Source organism: Seriola lalandi, unplaced genomic scaffold, assembly GCF_002814215.2.
Source record: "Seriola lalandi dorsalis isolate HSWRI2012SDOR001 ecotype SW California unplaced genomic scaffold, Sedor1 jcf7180002054945, whole genome shotgun sequence".
Lineage (NCBI taxonomy): Eukaryota > Metazoa > Chordata > Actinopteri > Carangiformes > Carangidae > Seriola > Seriola lalandi.
In genome coordinates, this window is record NW_019525496.1 from 2,312,815 (window position 1) to 2,333,133 (window position 20,319).

General features: G+C 43.3%; 1 protein-coding gene across 4 annotated transcripts in view; it reads left to right on the forward strand.

Annotated features, from left to right (window-relative positions):
• The window catches only part of pbx3b (pre-B-cell leukemia homeobox 3b), a 58,181-nt gene extending 38,245 nt beyond the window's left edge, over window positions 1-19,936 (forward strand). Inside the window, exons 3-11 of one of the 4 annotated variants that reach the window (XM_023394096.2) lie at window positions 7,530-7,771; window positions 8,705-8,895; window positions 9,921-10,056; window positions 10,888-10,917; window positions 14,813-14,978; window positions 15,556-15,633; window positions 16,102-16,214; window positions 17,110-17,199; window positions 18,999-19,936. In XM_023394096.2, the coding sequence (XP_023249864.1) occupies window positions 7,530-7,771; window positions 8,705-8,895; window positions 9,921-10,056; window positions 10,888-10,917; window positions 14,813-14,978; window positions 15,556-15,633; window positions 16,102-16,214; window positions 17,110-17,199; window positions 18,999-19,091 (1,139 nt within the window). In that variant the 3' untranslated portion in view covers window positions 19,092-19,936. The remainder of the gene's footprint in view (window positions 1-7,529; window positions 7,772-8,704; window positions 8,896-9,920; window positions 10,057-10,887; window positions 10,918-14,812; window positions 14,979-15,555; window positions 15,634-16,101; window positions 16,215-17,109; window positions 17,200-18,998) is intronic. The other 3 variants (XM_023394100.2, XM_023394098.2, XM_023394101.2) reach the window with 3 other exon arrangements.
• The last annotated feature ends 383 nt before the right edge of the window (window positions 19,937-20,319 follow it).

Here is a 20,319-nt window from a genome sequence, read left to right on the forward strand (position 1 = left end):
CACCACCACCCCCAACTCCTCCCTCGCCGGTGTGCGGAGACGCTACGGGAGCTGTTGTGTTGCTTCAGTGGCGCCTCGTCTATGCTCCAGTGGAGCCCTAGCAGGGAATTGGATGCGGAGGGGGACTTGGTGCACATGACAGGGGTGACGTGAGGGAGATTGCACGGTTCATCTTGGATAACTGGGCAAGCAAGTCACAGCCAGTGGCCACGCCTCCACTCTAACTCATTAAATGGTGTGTAAAGTACATGCTGGGAATAATTAGCACCAAATAACCTTTTTTTGCTACCTTGCTCACAGTGTACTGCACAACAAAAGAAAAAAGGTGGAATATCATCTGTAGGTGAACAATAAAACTACTCAGCTGGTCAAACGAAATGAGGGAGATTATATTCTCCCAGCAATCACTCATTTGCTTTGAAAACTCAACAGTTATTTCGCTCCTTTCTCATGATAATGTGAAACTTCATTCTTGCCGTGTTCTTTGAGAGACACTTGCGATGGATCCGAAGTGATGTGTTGAGTATAAGGAGAGCTGAAAAAGAGTGGATGGCAGGCCGGCTGCCTGTTAAGTCACTGCGTGTCTCAACATCCTCTTTGGCCTGCTTCTGTCACAAGCTGTTGTTTGGCCTGGACCTGATCTGCCCAGCTACTCTTTGCACTGCACTCTTGCAGACCCAGCAGTAACCTGCAACATCAGGCTCAGGATGCTTCCAGAAAACAGCGATCTTGTTTTGACACTCGAGGTGGATGTGTTTTTGTGAGCTTTATCAATCCTCACCACGAGATGCGCCAAGAATCAGCACGTCAAGCGCCGTCTTATTCCGGTGTCGTAACCTCAGTTGCCTCGTAGCAGAGTCCCTGCGCGTTAGCACAGCTAGCAAAGGACTGTGGCTTTACAATTTGGAGCTGAATTCTCTTCTATAAAAGACACTGAAGGAAAGAGCAGCTCCTTCTGCTTCAGGCAATGCAGCCTTTTCGTGGATACACTGCAAAATCTAAATGATGGACTGTCAACTCTCTTGCAGAAATGCCACTGCAAAGAATAATCTCTCTGGCAGTGGATCATGGTTGGCTGTATGCTACCAATGCCGTTTCTTTGTTTATGCGAGCATGTAGTGTTCACACGCACGCATGCAGACATGGGCGTATGCACGTGCACAGATTTACACACGTGCACGTATGCACTCGCACGCGGAGGAACACACAAATACAGGACACACACACAAAACGCTTCAAGCCTAAATCCTTTCTTTGGAAGCATACAGTGAAATATATGGGATTAATAACCTGAATAGCATTATTTTTTCACCTCTAGCCTTTAAAATAATGCATGCTTGGCTTGGTGTCTGGATGAAGTTTTGCCTGTGTATATGCCTGGTTATCGGTGTGTACAAGACCTGCTGTGTGACCTGGTTTCATGCAATCTCCATCTTCTAATTAGGAGGCTGCAGAAAAGGCTGGAACGAGAGGAGGAGTGATTAGTTGCCTTTGGGTATTTCATAAGTGGCTTTCAGTGCCACATTTGCATTATTTGCTTGAGGTCTGAATAACAAATCAGCCTACCTTTGCAGCAAATTGAGGCTAGCAGCTAAAGACCATTAATACATGAAATATAAAATGAAACTGAGGAAAAGAAAGAAGCAAAACATGCTAACATAATATAGGGGCGATAAAATGAAATATTGAAACACAAGATGCAATAACTGTCTCTCGACTGTGAGTCTACCAGCAGCACAAAGTGTCCTCTGACTTCTTAAAATAAATATATTTTCCTATATGTTCATCATAGATATGGGATGCCTGCCTGACTAACACACGACTGTCTCGGGGACTGCAGCTCATTCTGTGACTAGCAGACCATGTGAGCCCTATGTTGGAGCCCCATGCTGTATGTGTCCTGTAGGGTCAGTCAGTGTGCTGATCTGTACCGGAGGTCCTGTCCACTCATTTGGCCAGTCTCCCCAACCCTCTGCGTGCGGCCGCCACCGCCAGGCCTGGTCAGCCATCACTACACCACTTGGCCGTTTGCCCACACTGAGTCTTAGAGGGCAGGAAACAAAGCGGGCACTCACACACGTCCACGTATAAACACACATCACACACACACACACACACACACACACACACACACACATGATCACAGCAAGTGACAGTGGCTCTTGTTTACCCAGCCCTCCCACCCTCCCTCGCTCTCCTTTCATCCTCTCCCTCTAGTCTGTCATGTTGTGTGTCACTTCCCACAAATGTCAGTGCCACCGTGGGACAGTGATTAATTTTGGTGTGCTTGGCAAAATGTCTTCAAGATGTTTGTTTGGGTTGTCTTTTCCCACCCCCTTACCCACCCCCGCTCCCCCGCACGTCTTGGAGTCGTGGGTCGAGAGTGGCAAGCACCCACCCCACCCACACCCCTCCTCCTCCTCCTCGCCTCTCCTCCCGTCACACCCCCTCGCCCCCGCTGTCACAGAGCTCCTTCTCTTTGGTGGGTGGGGGGTGAGTGTGTGGGGGTGCTGGTGCATCATCATCATCATCATCATCATCATTGAGGGACAAAGGCTACCTGAACTGACAGAGATCTTCTTTTCGGACCAGAGCCACTTTTTGTCACTACCCACCACCATCACCACCTCCATGCGCTGTCTGTTTAGTGTGTGCTGGTGGTGTATGATGGGAGAAGTCTTGACCCAGCACTGGGGGGCTGTAACACTTCACTGTCAGCGCGGCTGATTAGCTTATCACTCACCGCACTGGGAGGAAATACATCATCATTCTAGACAGGGATTCCCCAGTTTAGGCCCATTCCCTGCCTCCTTTTACTCTGCATTTAATCACCAGCCTCTCTGTCCCCTCCAGTATTTCAGCCTCACTTCTGAATCCAATCCGTGGTGGTTTACACTCAGAACTTACTTACTTTAAGGCGTACAACAGCTACATTATACGTGTGAGAGTACTTTTTTGCGTTGGAGGATTTACTCTCCATTGCAGATACATGCATGCGCAGATATTTCCTGTGTGGAGGAAAACAGAATGAGCCATTTTTTCCCAAATTATTCTTTTCTGCTCACTCTACAAAGAAAGTGAGACACAAAGTGGCAAATGTGCTTTGGCTTCCCCACAGTGTGGTATCAGGTATGGTAATTACTCTGCCATTAACATTGGGAATAGTTAATGTGTATTAATGTGTTAATGGCATGTTAATTACTGTACATGCTAGAGAGAGCCCGCAGGCATTCTCTCAGATTCTTTTGTGCCATGTGGATGTAGGCCAAGCTTAAAAAAGCCTTTAAGAACATCGATGAAAGAGGATCCTTATGTTTCATTTGTCAGAACAAAAGATTTTCAATGGTAATTTGATCCAGCGCCCCGCTTCTGGAGCTGAAAGTCACTGATCCAGGCGCCACGACAAAGGAGATGATATGAAGTCAAAGGAGACGTGGAACACGGCGGCAGTGACACTGGCCTCTTTGTGAAATGGATACTTTAAGCCCTCTGTAGTCTCTAGTGTGTTGCTTTGGCAGTGGGTTTTAATAACATGGTGGATTAGAAGCCTTGGATCATGAGTGCCAAGCCCGAGTTAAAGCTCACCTTGGACGAGCCTCAGTAACAGGCTAGATGCCACGGTCCTCTTCCTCCTCCTCCACCTCCTCCTCCTCCTCCTCCTCCACCTCCTCCTCCACCTCCTCTCTCTCCTCACACTGTCGACTCCACGGCTTTAAGAGAGATGACCTTTGTAAATATTGACAGAAAATAAATTCTGTTTCGATTAGTTAGCTTTGGGAGACCTTTGCAGATCAATGCAATTAGATGAACAGAGTGTCGATACGTGGCCGGAGCCGCTCACTGGAGGCAGTGGGTAGGAGAGGAGCTGCAGGAGGTCAGGGTTACTTGTAATGAACAGGATGTTTTAGAGTCACATGGGTGTAATGTCAAACCCAGGCTAAAAAAAAAAAAAAAAAAATCATTTCACTGCATCTCACTCTGCTTGCAGCACGGATCATTTTACTATCTCTGAAACATTGCATTTCCAAAAAAAAAATGATTAGAAATAAAGAAAAATCTGTGGCTTTATCTGCAGGAAGTGCTGCTCTTGGAGTGTATTGTCTGGTGCCTGACAGTGCAGTCAGTGCAGCAGAATGAGGTGGAGAAGCCTGGAGCCACCCCTTCCCTCTTCAGCAGGCCACATTAACCCAGCAGGACTCTGCCTTTATGGCTCTCCTGCTCACACTTCAGTGATGAGAGTAAACAAGCAGCGGGCCAAAGGTCAGCTAAGCCCACAGAATAAAAGAGGGCACAGGGGGGAAAGAGGTGGGAGGAAAGGAGAGAGCGGCCCGAAGCAGTGCTCAGATCACTGTCAGGGCTTCAAGCAGGGAATGATGTACGAGACAACAGCCCCGAACCGGAAATGATTATAAACAGAGAACAGGGGAGAGTATATGAGAGAAAAGGGCTGCATTGTCTTTATCTGTCAAATTTGTTACTTCCTCGGATCTGATACCGGCGGTGAAACCTGTAAAAAATGAAAAGGAGAACCACCCCTGACTGATAGGGATGGATTAATCACAGTGTCTCCTTTTGTCTCAGCCACAGAGGAGAAATGAGGAACAATCATATAGGCAAGTGCTTTTTCCCCAGCTACTCCACCTGTATTGTTGAATGACAAATGAGGCCGATTAAGGACATGTTGCATTATTATTACAATTTCACATTTTTTTCCCCCCTTCTTTTACATCATTAAATGCGTTCTGGTAATTAACTGAGCCAGCATCATCAGAGTTATGTGAAATAACTAGACCATATATAGATTTTTCATTCTCAAGTCCCCGTTGCTCGCAGGCTTTACCAAGGTGACACGACTCCCGCACTTTCCCTTTGCACTGAGATTAATCCCACTTTGACTGTGGAGGTGGATTAGAGCTAAACTCGGGTGCCCAAACTTGTTTTAATACCCATATCATCAGACAAAAACAGGATAAAGATTTGAGCAGGCAAAGCAGCATTGCAGGGCTAGAATGTGACTGTGGCTTTGCAAGTTACTATACAGATTTGTCAGCCACACAGCAAATTAAAGATATTATCTTGCTGGAGCCTATTTTGTGGAAGTTGTGTGATGATGCTGAGTTTAGACAGTGAATCCACAATCTGTAGCTCCTCCAACAAAGAGACAGAGATACATTGCACCTGTTTTTAAAATAGTATTTTTTCTGTGGACTAGGTTTTTTTTTTTTTTTTTCTTTTCTAATTTTTAGTATTTATGTGCTTTAGACGGAGGCATCTTCCCTCCCAACATGTGTGTTATGAATGACCAGCCAGAGCTGCTGTGGCACAAATACACCCTGGTGGACTCCTGCAGGGCCGTCTGCTTCTCAGGGCAGCGCAGTAATCATTTTTATCCTGCTGATTTCCCAAATAGAAATGGACACGTATGATAAAAATGTCACGGCCACTCCACATGTCAGTGGACTAACAGGATTACATGTCACTTTCTAATGTCTCGCTCTGTATTCCTTTGCCATGAATGGCCACATTATTGCACAGAGGAACTTTGTGGTAATATATGGTAAGAGACAAGTAGCTCTTTATGGCCTGTGATTATTTAGTTGGAATGAAACCAGTGATTTATGCCCATTTAGCTGAAAAGCCCTGTAAATTCCCTCAGCTGCATTTCCCCTGGATATAGAGTGAGTGGAGTGAAAGTGACAACTGGGTTTGGTGTGGAAATGTACGCCGCGTCCCAGAGTTATATTTAATATACCTGACATGAAAAACGTGCCTACCTACTTACCACCACCCACAGCACAAAGAAAAGTGTAAACCTGCTGAGCTTGTGTTGAATCAGAGAGTGGGAGTAAATACTGAATTAGGAAAATATGAACCACGGTGGCAGACAAACCACCAGCTATTAGAGCATGTTGAGATATGTAGCCGGGCATCTGGTCAGTCAACATTTGAATCATGTGCCATTTTGCTTCATGCTGCACAAACTGGAATAGAAACAGTCGAGCCTGTCCAGAACGAGTGCTTTGGGTGGAGTAGTGCAGATGCAGTGTGATGTGGATGAGGGTTAGTGGAGCAGTGGCATATTGTCCACATGGATGGGCTTGGCTCTGCAAGCCTGATGGAGCCTTGTCCAGCATCTCAATGTCTCCAACACAAATAGCCACATTCATCCACTCCTCTCACACCATTACACCTAAAAGACTCAAAGCCAGCCGATCCATAAATAGAGCCAAATTTGTTTTTCAGCGGCACTGCAGCTGAACAAAACACCAACAACAGAGATGAAAACATCAGAGGAGTGGCTACAATATGATGTGTTTCCTCTCCTTTTTTTTTTTCTTTTTTTTTTTTCAAAATTCAGGATTGTGTTTATAAGAAAGATAGCAGGAGAAAAAAGGCGTGTTGTCCCTCCAGTATTTACTCCTGTGGATGGTGTGCAGGGTCAGTCGGTCAAAGCGTGGTAAAAGGGCTTCTCTGATTGCATGCCTACTGGCTGACACAATAGAGCCACTAATCTTCTTATTTAGAATCCAGAGGCTGGCCATATCTTAATGAAGCTGTAATGAGCTGTTGAAAATCCCTGAATTGCAGGAGGGATTATTGAATTGAAACAACTCTGGTAATCATAACGTTCGAGTAGCCACTCAGTATTTACTGCCCATTGAGCCACATTTTTATCCACTTACTAGACTGGATTGCTCTAGCTTGTTTTTGTTGTAATTCTGACCTGCAGTCTTTTTTTTTTTTTGTGTGTGTGTGTGTTTGTGTTTGTTTATTCTCTGTAAATCCCGGCATCGTGGTTGCATTGCCAATGCATCCAGGTGTGCGTGTATGCTATCTGCTGGGTGATTACGACTTGCTGACAGACTGGCGAGACAGAAAACCAGAGGAAATAAACAGCAGGATCTGAGAACAAAAACAGGATTCATGAATGAGCACTTTACATAAAATTGACTTTGCACTCATTTCGCTGTATGTAGATTTTGATTCCGCCGGCACATTTTTATTACGTCTTAGAATGCTGCAGAATCGGGGCTGTAAAATAATACGAGATTAAAACCTTATAAGAAAACAGGAAGGAGGGAAACAGTAGTTACTTTCTGGAGTTCAGAGCATTCAGTGTGTCAAAGACAGAGACACTTACTAGAGGTATAGTTTTCTGTTTAGCATCCTTTCACAGAGTAGAAGTGCCACTTCACCATTGAGCATTTGTCAGTTTATGGATGTTGCTGTCATGTCAGCTTTCCCGTACACACAGTGTGCAGCGCAGTGTGTAAATAAAAGAGAACAGGCAAAGACATGGGCGACAGGAACACAGCACATACACAGAAGGCAACCCAGTTCATACCTGCGGGGGAAACATCCCACTATAGCACAATACGCAGGCTAGTATAATGCTTTTAATGGCACTTAACACTTCAGTCTGGGCCTGTTTGATCTGTTTTATTTGTCATTATTGGTATTAGTCTTAACACTCTGGAGGATGTTAGCTGACCCCGTGTCCCTTCTTTTGTGTGTGTGTGTCGCTACAGGTCTCAGCATCCGTGGCGCCCAGGAGGAGGACCCCCCGGACCCCCAGCTCATGCGCTTAGACAACATGCTGCTGGCAGAGGGCGTGGCGGGACCAGAGAAAGGCGGCGGATCTGCCGCCGCTGCAGCCGCAGCCGCAGCCTCGGGCGGGGCGGCCGACAACTCCATCGAACATTCCGACTACAGAGCCAAACTCACCCAGATCAGACAGATCTACCACACAGAGCTGGAGAAATACGAGCAGGTGAGGTTAAAGATTTCCTCAAGAACAGCTACACCTCCTAATGCACCTTTCTACATCCGAGGACAGGAGAATGGCATGCATTTTGTCCTGAATTCATCATCAAAACGTTTAAATAACCACGTGACTACCAGCTTTTTGGAATTTCCTTTTGCATTCATATGGACCCATTGAGTCGTACATGATACTTCACATTGCTACAGAAAACCCAGAACAGCTCATTCCCTGCATTAACAAGAAATTGCGATGGAGGAAAAAAGAATTGCAGTATTATTCATTGTGTTGTAGCTGATTATAGAGATCCAAAGGAGTGCCTTAGTCATCTGTGTTAAATGAAAGTATGATCAGCTTATTCACCTAGCACTTTGAGCCTGCCATTAAACACAGAGGCATTGTGGGTGAAAGTAGAAGGTGTAACAGTGATGCCTCAGCAAGCCAGTGAGGTAAATTAGACTAATTTACTCCGTGCTCTCTGGGAGAGGAGGTGGGTATGTGGGGGCATACAACACTTCGCCTGGAGTAAATGCATCTTTCTTAAGGGTGTTTCCAGGTTTTAATTATCTAAATGTAAATACTTAACGAATTTTACTCAGAGTAATGAGCTAAAGTGTGCACTACGTAAATGAGTTATTCTAATTAATCATGTATGAACTACAGGTTTAACGAAAAGCTGTTTAAATTCACTCTGCATTAGGGCCAAGCCAAATTGCAAATCTGCATTTATAGTATTTTCAAAGATGACTTCACCTATTATGTCATAAAAGTAATATAAAAAAACAGAGCACTCAGTTGAAGCTTTTAATAAGAAGAGCTTGTATGTAAAAATAGATTTTTTTCTGTACAACTTTAGATGTTTTGTAAATTCAAAAAATCTCAAAAGTAATGTGATTTGCGTCACGTACAGAACTCACTTTGTCTCTTGTTGTCTCTTGGCAGGCATGTAACGAATTCACTACCCATGTGATGAACCTGCTGAGGGAACAGTCTCGCACGCGGCCCATCTCTCCCAAAGAGATTGAGCGCATGGTGGGAATCATCCACCGTAAGTTCAGCTCCATCCAGATGCAACTGAAACAGAGCACCTGTGAGGCTGTCATGATCCTGCGCTCCAGATTCCTTGATGCCAGGTCAGTGTATCTTGTGTGTGTAGTGCATATACTGTATATATGTGTGTATGTGTGTGTGTGTGTGTGTTTATGTATCTAGAAACTTTTATTGCTTATGTCCCATATAAGCAAATCCATTGGGCAAGGTCCCTTATAGTCTGAAGTCTGTTTTTTCTCCCACTTTTCTGGCACAGCACACAGTGTGAGCTCTGCAAAGATGCATGATTTTAATTAAGCCCATGTTCCATGCATTATCCATTTCCAAGACAATCATGCCCTCTCACACCTGAGAGCAGTTACGACCAAATGAAAAAGGGGGCCGAGTCATGTGTAATGGATGGAGGGGAGGTCATCGGCAGGTGTTGTGGATTACTCTAATCACTAACAGTGTGGAGCAGTGCGGAGCTCAAGTTCGGGCCAAACAAGCCGAGTGGAAGCACATTTGCTGCCCACTGCCTGTGTGAAGTGCAGTAAACAAGGCAAAATAAGCAAATGCTCAACAACATGATAAGTAGTGCCCTTGGGAGGGAAGGGGACCCAGATCTAGTTAGAGTTTGCTTGTTTCTACTGGAGATCCCTGGGGCTGTGGCACTTCAGGAACAATGCTCAACTGTGCATGCCGTGATTTCTATAATGTACCGAGATGCACTCCGACTGGGCTTTGCGCTCCATCACGAAGCCCACCCATCCGCTGCACTAAACTCTACACATTACACGCTTGGACTGGAGATTGGAGACCAACAGACCAAATTAAACATTGTATGTGTTTTGTGAATGCGTGTTTGTTTGTGTGTGTGTGTGTGTGTGTGTGTGTGTGTGCGCGCTTGTCAGTTTATTGGTTGGAGTGTGGTCTTCTGTGTGTTGACGGGACTCTTGGAGCAGGACACGATATTCTGCTCCTGAGGGCCCTTAGAGCCCATTCCTCATTATTTTCACCATTTATGTGTGAGATTGATTGTGCAATTTGTGCGATCCAAATGGATGAGTTAATGCTGGTCCCACTAATAGGCTTGCTCGGCCTTTCTCTCGTTTTGCTCCCCACTCAGGCGGAAAAGGAGAAACTTCAGCAAGCAGGCGACGGAAATTTTGAACGAATATTTCTACTCGCACCTCAGCAACCCGTATCCGAGCGAGGAGGCGAAAGAGGAGCTGGCCAAGAAGTGCAGCATCACAGTTTCCCAGGTGGGTAGTGCTCATCTAACAGTAGCTGGTGGGTAATCAGGGTGGGAAAGGCTAGAGCCTAGAGGGATAGTTACCGTAGGTCACACCACCAAGACACAATGTCCTTAGCTAACCTTGACATTGTGACTGCCTAATGATGCTTCAGTCAAGGCTGGTCCCAGTCAGTCAGAGCAGGGCCACAGGGAGGGGAGGCCTATATCATCTTGGCCTCAATCAAAGCACTATGCTGTCCTTCCTTAGCCACCCCAACGCTGGGTCCCCTGCCATTTTCCCCTCTCATTCCCATCCACCATGTGTGCTCTCTCTGTTGCCCGGTCAGACGCTCAGGTCATAAGCTGGGAAGAAAAAAAAAAAAAAGAAAAGAAAAAAAAAATGGCATCATCCATTACTTTAAGAAAAGCAGTTAAAGTCTGGTGCTTCAGAAGCGCTGGGTGATACTGGCTATTTATTAGTATGTTTGCTGTTCAGGTGACCTTGCAGGACTCTGCTAATTCACAGTTATATTTTAGACTTAAAGATGTGACTTTCCCACTTTATATATAGCATAGCCTCCTTGTTGGGTAAACCTGAAGGCAATATCTCTCACACCTAACCCCCACATCCAATTATTATCCTGTGCTCTTTTCATGCTATGATTGTGACTACTATCTAGATTTCTCATACTCTATTGTTCTATGGTTGTCCTCATGAGACACAATATCAGAGAACCATGAATCTATACAATAATCTACAGTGTTTTTTTTTCTGTGTGGGGAGGGGGTGTTGAGGGGTATATTGAGTGTAGTCATGAAGAGTCAGATACTGTAAAAGCCCATTCTTTTTTGCCTTCAGGGGGTGGGAAGCACCATCACAGTATCACAGGTATGTCATAACTTCTCCTGATCAACTGTTTTCATTTTTTTGTATCTCCTTTGTTTATGTATGTAATAGCCTCACAGTTTGCCACTGCACAGAACCTCCCTCCCTCACACTACTGGACCAATGCTAATGTTATCATCAACTACAGTATTTTAAAGTTTGAATTTACATTTCTAAAAGAGCGGATAAGAATTTTCCAGCATTTACATCCCACCTTTAAGTCACACAAGAACACAGACTATTTTTTGATTGATGCATTTTTTTTATTTTAATTTTTTACACTACACTCATGTTATCACCATATTCTGTCTGTACAAATGTGTCACATGAAATTTTACTTTTTTGGCTATTGTTTACCACATTATTTATTTATTTATTTATTTTATTTATTTATTTTTGTTTGTTGTAGAGCGTCGACTAATTGTGTGGTCTTTGGAATCTTCAAACTGCACTCTGAGTTTATTTACCCCACACCCACCCCACAGTGATCACTGTGCGCTTTATGGCGGCTAAAGAATGGCCACCGACCCTCACAAATGGAGCTCCACTCCACTGTTTTCTGAGTGCCTTGCACAACAGACCAATGTAGCAGCTCCCATGAGAACAAATCAGTCCATGCAGAAATTAGAGGGCTTTTAAAAATTCACTTGAACTCATCTCAGGCCCCATTTGCGACGTACTCCTCGACAAGCGGAGGCCATGGCAGACATTCTTATTGACTTATTCTTAGTGCTTTGGCTCATTTTAAGTGAATAACAAAGTCAGATGCTCGACATGAGGCCGAGCGCACCGTAAGTGTGTTATCCCTCACCGTGCCCCGGCCTTTCAGAGTCACAAACCACTCGCTGTGGCCATGCTGAGTGCTCAGCTAAGTCATTTTTTCAAACACCCCCAAACTCTTTTTTTTTTTTTTTCCAGTGCTTTGTTGATTGCACAAGCAGTTCATTAAGTAAAAACCATCTATTGTGAATGGTATGCCAATATCAGTCCGTAGCTTGGCTCAATACATCATCACTGACGAAACACCCTGCATCGTTTCAGCGGGGATCGTTTCAGATGCAAGCGATGCAGTCGTAAAGAGCAAAGCCTCTTTACCTCGGGAGATTCCTGCACTGCAAATCCGGTCTTTTATTCATGCTACAAAAGGAATGTACACATTGATCTGATTAATACTGAATCCTGCTTGTTTATAGCAAACAGCTGCAGTGCAATGAGCTGTTGGCATTGTTAGGCGTGGCTCTCTAAACACAGGACGCCGTCTTATTCCCTCTGTCACCTTGCATGCGCCATGGTGGGCTCCTGAATGAAGGCATGGGATTGGATGGCTGTGGTTTGTGTCAGGGTTTACAGAAGGCAGTGTTTACTATAATCTGTGTGAATGGGTCAACATTTTAAGTGCATTAAGCTTCATATACATTATTACACTTATTTCAGATCAGTGAATTTATAGAAACAAAAGACTTGAGTTATTGATGCAGCCTGTGTGACTGATGGTATCAGGGCCACCTTTGTATATGTTATTTAAGACCTACGGCATTATTATGCCTCAGATATATTGAGATCATAGACAGATCATGCATTGCTGTACATCAGCCGGCGAGGAGTATTGACCTGAAATAGGGTGAAATAGTTTGAATGATTAACTACAGCTCCGCAGCCTCTGGAGTGGGCAGCAATGAAAGCAATGGTATCGTGTACTTGCAAGGAGTCTGCGTGGTCATTATACAATCGCTGCCTTTGAGGCTGCTGATGTCAGGTAATTCAGTCTCACAACCTGGTTCTCACCACACATAGGAGTCAATTGAATGCATGGCCTGCCACGAGATAAAAGGGAATTAGTTCTGTAGATTGGGTTGTGCTCCACACCTTCCAGTGCCGTGCATTTGTTCAATATTTAGCTGAACCCGAGAATCACTAAAGCCAGAGTTCAGTGGGCAGGAGAGAAGTGTGTGTGTGTGTGTGTGTGTGTGTGTGTGTGTGTGTGTGTGTGTCTGTAGAACAGAGAAGGGTGGTGTAACGTCTGGAGGATTTGATGCCAACACTGCTGAGACTGTCCAGGCTTGTAACACCATATAGTGGTAGAATACAGTCATAACACACTTCGTCATAAAGGACGAGAGCGGAATAAAGTAAATAACATGTTTATGTTTCACTGTTACCATTTCTCGAAATAATCTGTCTGGTTTTACTAGAACACTTTAGAATGAACACGGATCACTGACATATGTGGTAGAAAGTAAAATAGTCTGTATCAGCCGCTTTGACAATGAACGAATGAATATGTTTTCATGTGCAAACACTACAGCTGACATTCTAATAAATGCAGTTCTGTTTAATACACTGTTTGCATGAACATGTTGCTAAATTAAAGACAGATGAGCTTTAGAAAAGATTTGCTATGATTTTCAGGGGTTTGTGGGCGCTCTGTGAGCTGTCTTAAACAGCGAGAATATTGTATCGTCTTTGGCTCTACAATCCACTATAAGCAGGTTAAGTAAAAAGGATGATGGCCAGGGCTTTCATTGCTTCCAATTAAACCTTGCTTGTTAGTTTAACCTCTAGGTAAACCCATCAAACAATTGATGTCAAGGAAACCCTGCCAACAGTGGGCCTCGCCTGAATGGTCATTAATTTTAATTGCCTAGATATTAAAGATTTAGAGCACAGAGACGTGCAGGATAGAAATGATCTGATGTCCTGCAAATCCAGTCAGTTTTCACGCCACAGCATTGGCGGGCTGCTGGGGATATTAAAATTTAAGCACATGGGTGGAAATTAAATAAAGCGTCATTAGGGGCAGCTGCTCTTTGGCTGGTCCAGCCGTGGGCTGCAGGGCCTGAGAGGGGGGCAGCAGCACCACGACAACACACTCTAATTTATAGGACCATTAAAAACAAGCATCATCTCATTATTATTCCACTGTTATTGCAGAGCCAGCATTCACACATAAGGCTCACCCCTCATACAACTTTTCAGTGTCTGACTGATGTTGGATGTCACCACTGCAGTCCAACGAAATTAGCATTTCCTCCTGCTCTAAATCTGAATATACCCAGTTTGAGACATTAATTTGAACTCAGTACTTCCTCGTGCCTGTAGAGTTCAATTTCACCTCAGTAAAATATTCACTATACTTAAACCACATCATCCACTAACAGTGCCAGTCCAATAATCTGTGTTTACTGCTCCACATGTCTGCAGGTCTTTACCCTCCAACTCTTGTTTTTGATAAAAAAAAGTTGCTTCCTCAATCACTGAGCATGCATGTACACATACACACACATACACACAGCTGTTTCATCAGCTTTAATTTGTGTTAGTATTAGTATTCTAGTCAAATATGAACATTTAACACAGATTTTCCAGTTTTCTCTTTGTGGTAACATGCAGGCTTACATACGTAACAGCTCTATTTCCTATCGACACTTTGATTGAACACATATATTTTAATTCAAATAATTGCACGTGTATATTTAGATTAGGTGTCAGAGGATTAGACTCACTTATCTGGAATCAGTGCTCATTCTTCAGAGGGTAAAATATGAAGATTCATATATTTCACTGAGGGAAATGTGAGAATTCGTGTCCTCAACAACAAATGTGAGGAATATATATAATACTTTTAGTGTCTGAGCAGTGGGAGCCCCTTGTGTTTTAGTTTTGTCAGGAGACAGATCTGAGAGCATGTCATGCTCCCATCCATGAGAAGACACAAGTGGCTCCTGATTATGGCTTAATTAGCTTGTGTACCCGGCGGACATTACTGCAGGGGCTGGGAATTGGGTACTTGATGGACCCAAACATGACATCTTGAAACAATCACACTGCTCAGTGCACGGTGCTGTGGCTGCTTGACGTCTGACTCCTCTGCTCCTCCTCCTTCTGCTCTCCCACACAGGTATCCAACTGGTTTGGCAACAAAAGGATCCGGTACAAGAAAAATATCGGCAAGTTTCAGGAAGAAGCCAACCTGTATGCCGCCAAGACTGCTGTAAATGCAGCACATGCTGCAGCCGCTGCAGTGCAGAACAGCCAGGCCAACTCCCCTACCACACCTAACTCCGGTAGGCACTCCTGCATATAGACAAAAAAAGATCTGCCCTCTACCTCAGCCTTTAACCTGCTGCCTACCTGCCTCACTCTCTCATGCACCATTCACACAGGCAGGAGTGACAGGCTCTGCTCCCAGCTTGGGGATCACAGTGTCTCCTGTCTATAAGACAGTTGATGCCAAGCAAACTCATGCATAAAGAGAGCGTTCCTGACTTGTGAACCGAGAACACATGTATTTTTGGCAAAATAGAAAAAAAAGGCAAGAATTCAAAATGATGCCATGGGATTTGTTTTCCCTTGACTTTCTGTCAACTTCCTGTCATTTGTAATGCAATGGTATGTAGTTGTAGTCCCACTGAGCGGTAGAGCTTTTTTCTTTTCTTTTCTTTTTTGCTAAATAAAGAGAAACATAATTGCTGGGAGTATTTTACCTACAGTAATAGTGTTATATAAAAATGACATATGCAGTTCATATTGAATAAAGCCCAAAAGGTTTAATGAGTGATGTAATGATGCTGAGTTTGGACTAGGTTGCCCTGCGTCGGGATGTGGTAAGCTTATGAAGTGGTCCCTTTTTCTTGCACCCAGGATTCCAGATGAAAGATGAAGAGTTTCAGCTGGATTCTGCAGAGAGCAAAAACACTCTTTTAAGCAACATGTTTACTGGTACTGGTCTTTTCATAAGCTTCTTATTGTCCTTGTCATTTACCATGTGATATACCTCCCTGCCAAAGTTAGACTGGAAGTAGGTGATGTGGAACAATTGGGAGCTTAAGCGACCAACCACATATAGAACTGGTCCCTTTGTGTCATGTGATTTTCATTTTCATTTGTGTCCACCGCATCCGTGAAAAGATCCTCTCCAGTCCTCTTCTGTTTGTTTCTTTGGTTCCCTTCCTTCACCCTTGTAGTTGCTTGCTTTATGGGAGTCTTCCTTTAGTGCATTTGTCTGCCTGAGTTGGTCTGTGTATGCAGACACACGCGCGGTGTGTGTGTGTGTGTGTGTGTGTGTGTGTCTGCGTTACTTGTGTGTGTGTGTGTGTGTGTGTGTGTGTGTGTGTGTGTGTGTGTGTGTCTGTGCTTTCCCTTTATAGCCCTCTCATGTATTCAGCTACTTACATCTTCCCTTTCCAGGTTCTTCAGGTTCTTTTAACCTCCCAAACTCTGGGGACATGTTCTTGAGCATGCAGAGTCTGAATGGGGATTCTTACCAAGGGGCACAAGTCGGAGCCAATGTACAGTCACAGGTAGGATCAACAATCAGGGACAGTTCCTGACTACCAGTGCAGAGAGCTGTGCTTGTCTTGCCTGTGTACTGAGCCATCCACAGTGCAGTCTGAAGCACATTAAACCAAAAACAGAAAATAGGAAAAACATGCTGCTCATGGGAGGGCAGTTCAAATTACCACAGCGAGGCCTCCGCTAACCTCCGATTGACTCAAGTGTTTATGACTATTTCGCTTTGGATGGAATATTTTGGCAGCCAAAATATAATCCCACCCCACTGCTATCATAACACAAAGCAACTTCCTGGTTACTATTCCAAACATTTTGTGAATGCATTTGGCTTTGACTTGAGCTCTTGGGTTGGTATTGGGTTTTTGGTACTGTGTTTCCCCCTCCCCCTTTTTTTCTGTACTCTATATTGCTGTCTTCCTGTCTCATCTTGTTATTGTTTGTTGTTGATGTCCTCCATTTTGTAAGTTTAACGCAGCTACACAACCGACACACAATCACAACCATGTGCTTACAAGACAAAAAAAAAAAATAGATGCTTATTCATGATTACGGTAAAAAACAAAAAAAAAAAACAAAAGCTATTTTAAAACAGCCATAGTGTATGTTACGTTATTGTCACTTGTGCTTTTATTTTTGTTTCTTATTCCATAGCCACTATAGATGTAATAGATGTAATAGACAGCATGCTAGTGATACCCTGACATTACATGTTTGTTTGTTTTTTTCATTAGAAAATCTATTAGCTGTGTTACAAATCTGTTTAGTACATTTGCTGTCTCCGAAGTCCCTTTGTGATTTCACACTAGTCACTATCTGTTGCTTCACTGAGCATGTTTACAGTTGGTGTTGGACGGCAGCGAGACACCCAGTTGACCAGCTTGCACACCTTGTCTGTCCCCTCAGGTGGATACCCTGCGCCATGTTATCAGTCAGACGGCAGGATACAATGATGCTCTTGGGGGAAACACAATGTATAGTCCACATGGCTTGAATGTAAGTAGAGCTTTTTTATTGGTTGCACATGTAGATTGTTGCAGTGTGAAATGAGTTACTACTGTTTTTCATCATGAGAATATTCTATTTTTAATTATAAGCAATGACGGCACAGTCCATTATATTCCATTACACACATGGTAGATACAGACAGACACACGCTTTCATGCGTGTCAGCTTCCCGAAGCGTGCTCAGTAAAATATTACACATTGTGTCTTGTCACTTTGTCACCTGATATGAATAAAAGTTGAATTTGATGAAACATATTACACAGCAGGGGAATGAAACCTCCAGTTTTACTTTAATAAACATCCTTTAATACTTTGTTTGACTCAAACCAAAAATGAGATGGAAAAAAAAAAAAAAGAAGTCCTTTCACTGTCGGGTATCTGTTGCATTTTAGCTGTTTTGAAATGCTTCACAGAATTTTCCATAGCCTTATCTTCATGATAAAATATGAACATGTGATCGCCCGCAGCCCTTTTCCAGACATGAATTCCATCTTTCTTGATGAGATTTGATATGGCGCCTTTTTGTAAAGCAGCGCATAATCTGAAGCTATCAGAGTAAAGATTAATTTCGCTGATGAGAGAGGATGAAGAGAGAGGGAGAGAGAGAGAAATGGTATCAGACAGCTCTCTCTCTCTTTCTCTCTCTCTCTCTCTCTCTCTCTCTCTTTCTCTCTCTCTCTCTCTCTTTTTTTCCTCTCTCTCCCAAAAAAGACTATTTGCTCTCTTTATGTTGTTATGCCTGTTGGGTAAAATGCATGCATATTCACACTAATACTATTGAAAGCTTAAGCATCAAAAATAAGGTGTTGAATTTACATCAGTGTTGCTGGAAATTTAAAAAAAAAAAAAAAAAGAAAAAAAAAAAGATGTCTATGAAAAAAAATGAACATATTTAATGTAAACAAATGGTGGGGGCTGTTGCCAGCGTTCACTGCGTTTGGTGTCATTTTGGCTTTGCTGAAGCTTTATTGCTATAAGCTCTTTAGACATGTCAACTCCTCACAGGATCAAGTGTTTTTCACTTTCTCACAAGGTTTCTCACTTCCGTGTGCAGTGTAGACCTGTGCCTACTGGCTCTCCACAGCTCAGTGTGATCCCTGTTCAAACAGCAACTGACGGCGCCGAGCTACCTTAACGCATGAGAACAGAGAGTCAGAACAAAAAATAATACAGTAATGAAATATTTTTGAGCCAGTCAAATTTTGGCAAAGCTTCTGTTTTGTAGCAAGAACCCTGAAAGTGCCTTAAAGATATATTAGCATAGACTAACCTTTAGCTTTGTTGGCGGTGACGTAGAGGGATCCAGTAAAGGCTAGGTCATGCCTGGAGCAAAGGAAAGTCAGGCTGGCTAAGACTGGCTCTCTTGGAGAGGCCCTGCCCTGTCACTTCCACTCAGCTCTCCCCACCTCACCCTGGCCCGAGCCCTCCCTCTTCTTGACTGACAGGAGAATATGTAGCGACAAGCTGTCCGCCGCTGCTGAAATCTGCTTAGACACTGATTTCGGGGACTGCTCCCATTGGTCGGGACACGAGACAAATCTGTTTCAGAGAGTCACTTTGCTGATGCTACTGTAATGTAAAGAGTGCTCAGAGTCTGGACTAATCACACGGCATCAGTGTATTTGCAACATTTTAATATCGGCTGACACATTAGTGCAACCTATCAGTTTTGTTCTGTTTCCTTTCCATTTCTGGAGTGTTGTGTTACATTTTGGGGATAAAACTGCAGCGAGCTCATGTTGCAGAGATTGTGATTGTAATCTCAACCTCTCCCATTTGTGTCCCAGGCTAATGGGGGATGGCAAGATGCAACGACTCCGTCTTCTGTAATATCTCCGACAGAAGGACCTGGAAGTGTGCACTCCGATACCTCGAATTGATCCGCTATTAATGCATCTTCGCCTCAAGCTGGGCATGGACTCTCTCTAACTGTCTGACCAACTGCAGAGGATATTAAAAAGAAAAAAAAATCACTACAAATTTGTTTTCCTATACCTTAAAATTTCCCACGACCATGCCACACAAATGACATCCTCCATCACGAACACTGAGTGTTTTCCTGATTGTTCAGTGCTTTCTTTCTGTCTTCATAAATCAGCCGTTAATCACCATGCCCTTATTTGTTTGTCGTAGGAGTAAGCACACACGTGTACAAATAGAAAAACAGCCCTCAGATGTTACTCTGTAAACTTTCAGGATAATTGTCTCCTCCAAACTCAAAATACTGGATGACACTTGTGTATTTAACGTGACATTTTATGACATTTTAAATGCCCATTTGTTTGATTCTTGATTTAATCACTACCCTCCATTTTGATAATTGCGTTCTCTTTCAGTTCTTACAATACATAGATTAAAGCAGCTGTTTCTTTGACTGTAATGTGCTCGCAATCTTGTCCGGCAACTCAACAATGCTACTGTTGACAGCTCAATGGCAGCTTTGTAGTTCCTTTTGAGATTTATTTTCGCCTTACAGCCGTATACATTAGTACAAGGGAATGACTATTCAAACTCTGGAGCATAAAGAAGTGTAATTGATTGCTTGACTATATCATGACACCATTCCATATTTTATAATTTGATGTTTAGTATGTACATATGTAAACATTTTTTTTTTTTTTGTACTGCTTATGGAAATCAACAAATCCCCCACAGTAGATCATTCCTTCATGGCACAGGAGCAGGCCCCCATTACACAGGAAAAGTTGTACATAATATAGCTAAAGAGTAATTATACATCCCACCAATCAATCCACAGCTTTATTACCTCATTCAAATCCATAGAAACCAATAATTTCCAACTTTTTCTGTAGCTTAGAGTGCTCACTTACTACCTCTAAACAATATCACCACCATCGTTTCTTTTGCCCTTATTTAATGTTTTTATGTAGTTATTTTGATTACATCTTGTAACACTGTAAACTCTTCACTCTCTATGTAATCTAATGTATATTTTAATCTTTTAATAAAATGCTGTTGCTGTAACTGCAACTTAAAATGACAAAAATAAAAAAATGAAAATGATAACAATATTAATACCGTGGAAAATAGACGGGGGAGGGCGCGGGCAGGGTGAAGAAGAAGTTGTTGGTCTGTGGCTTTTACCGG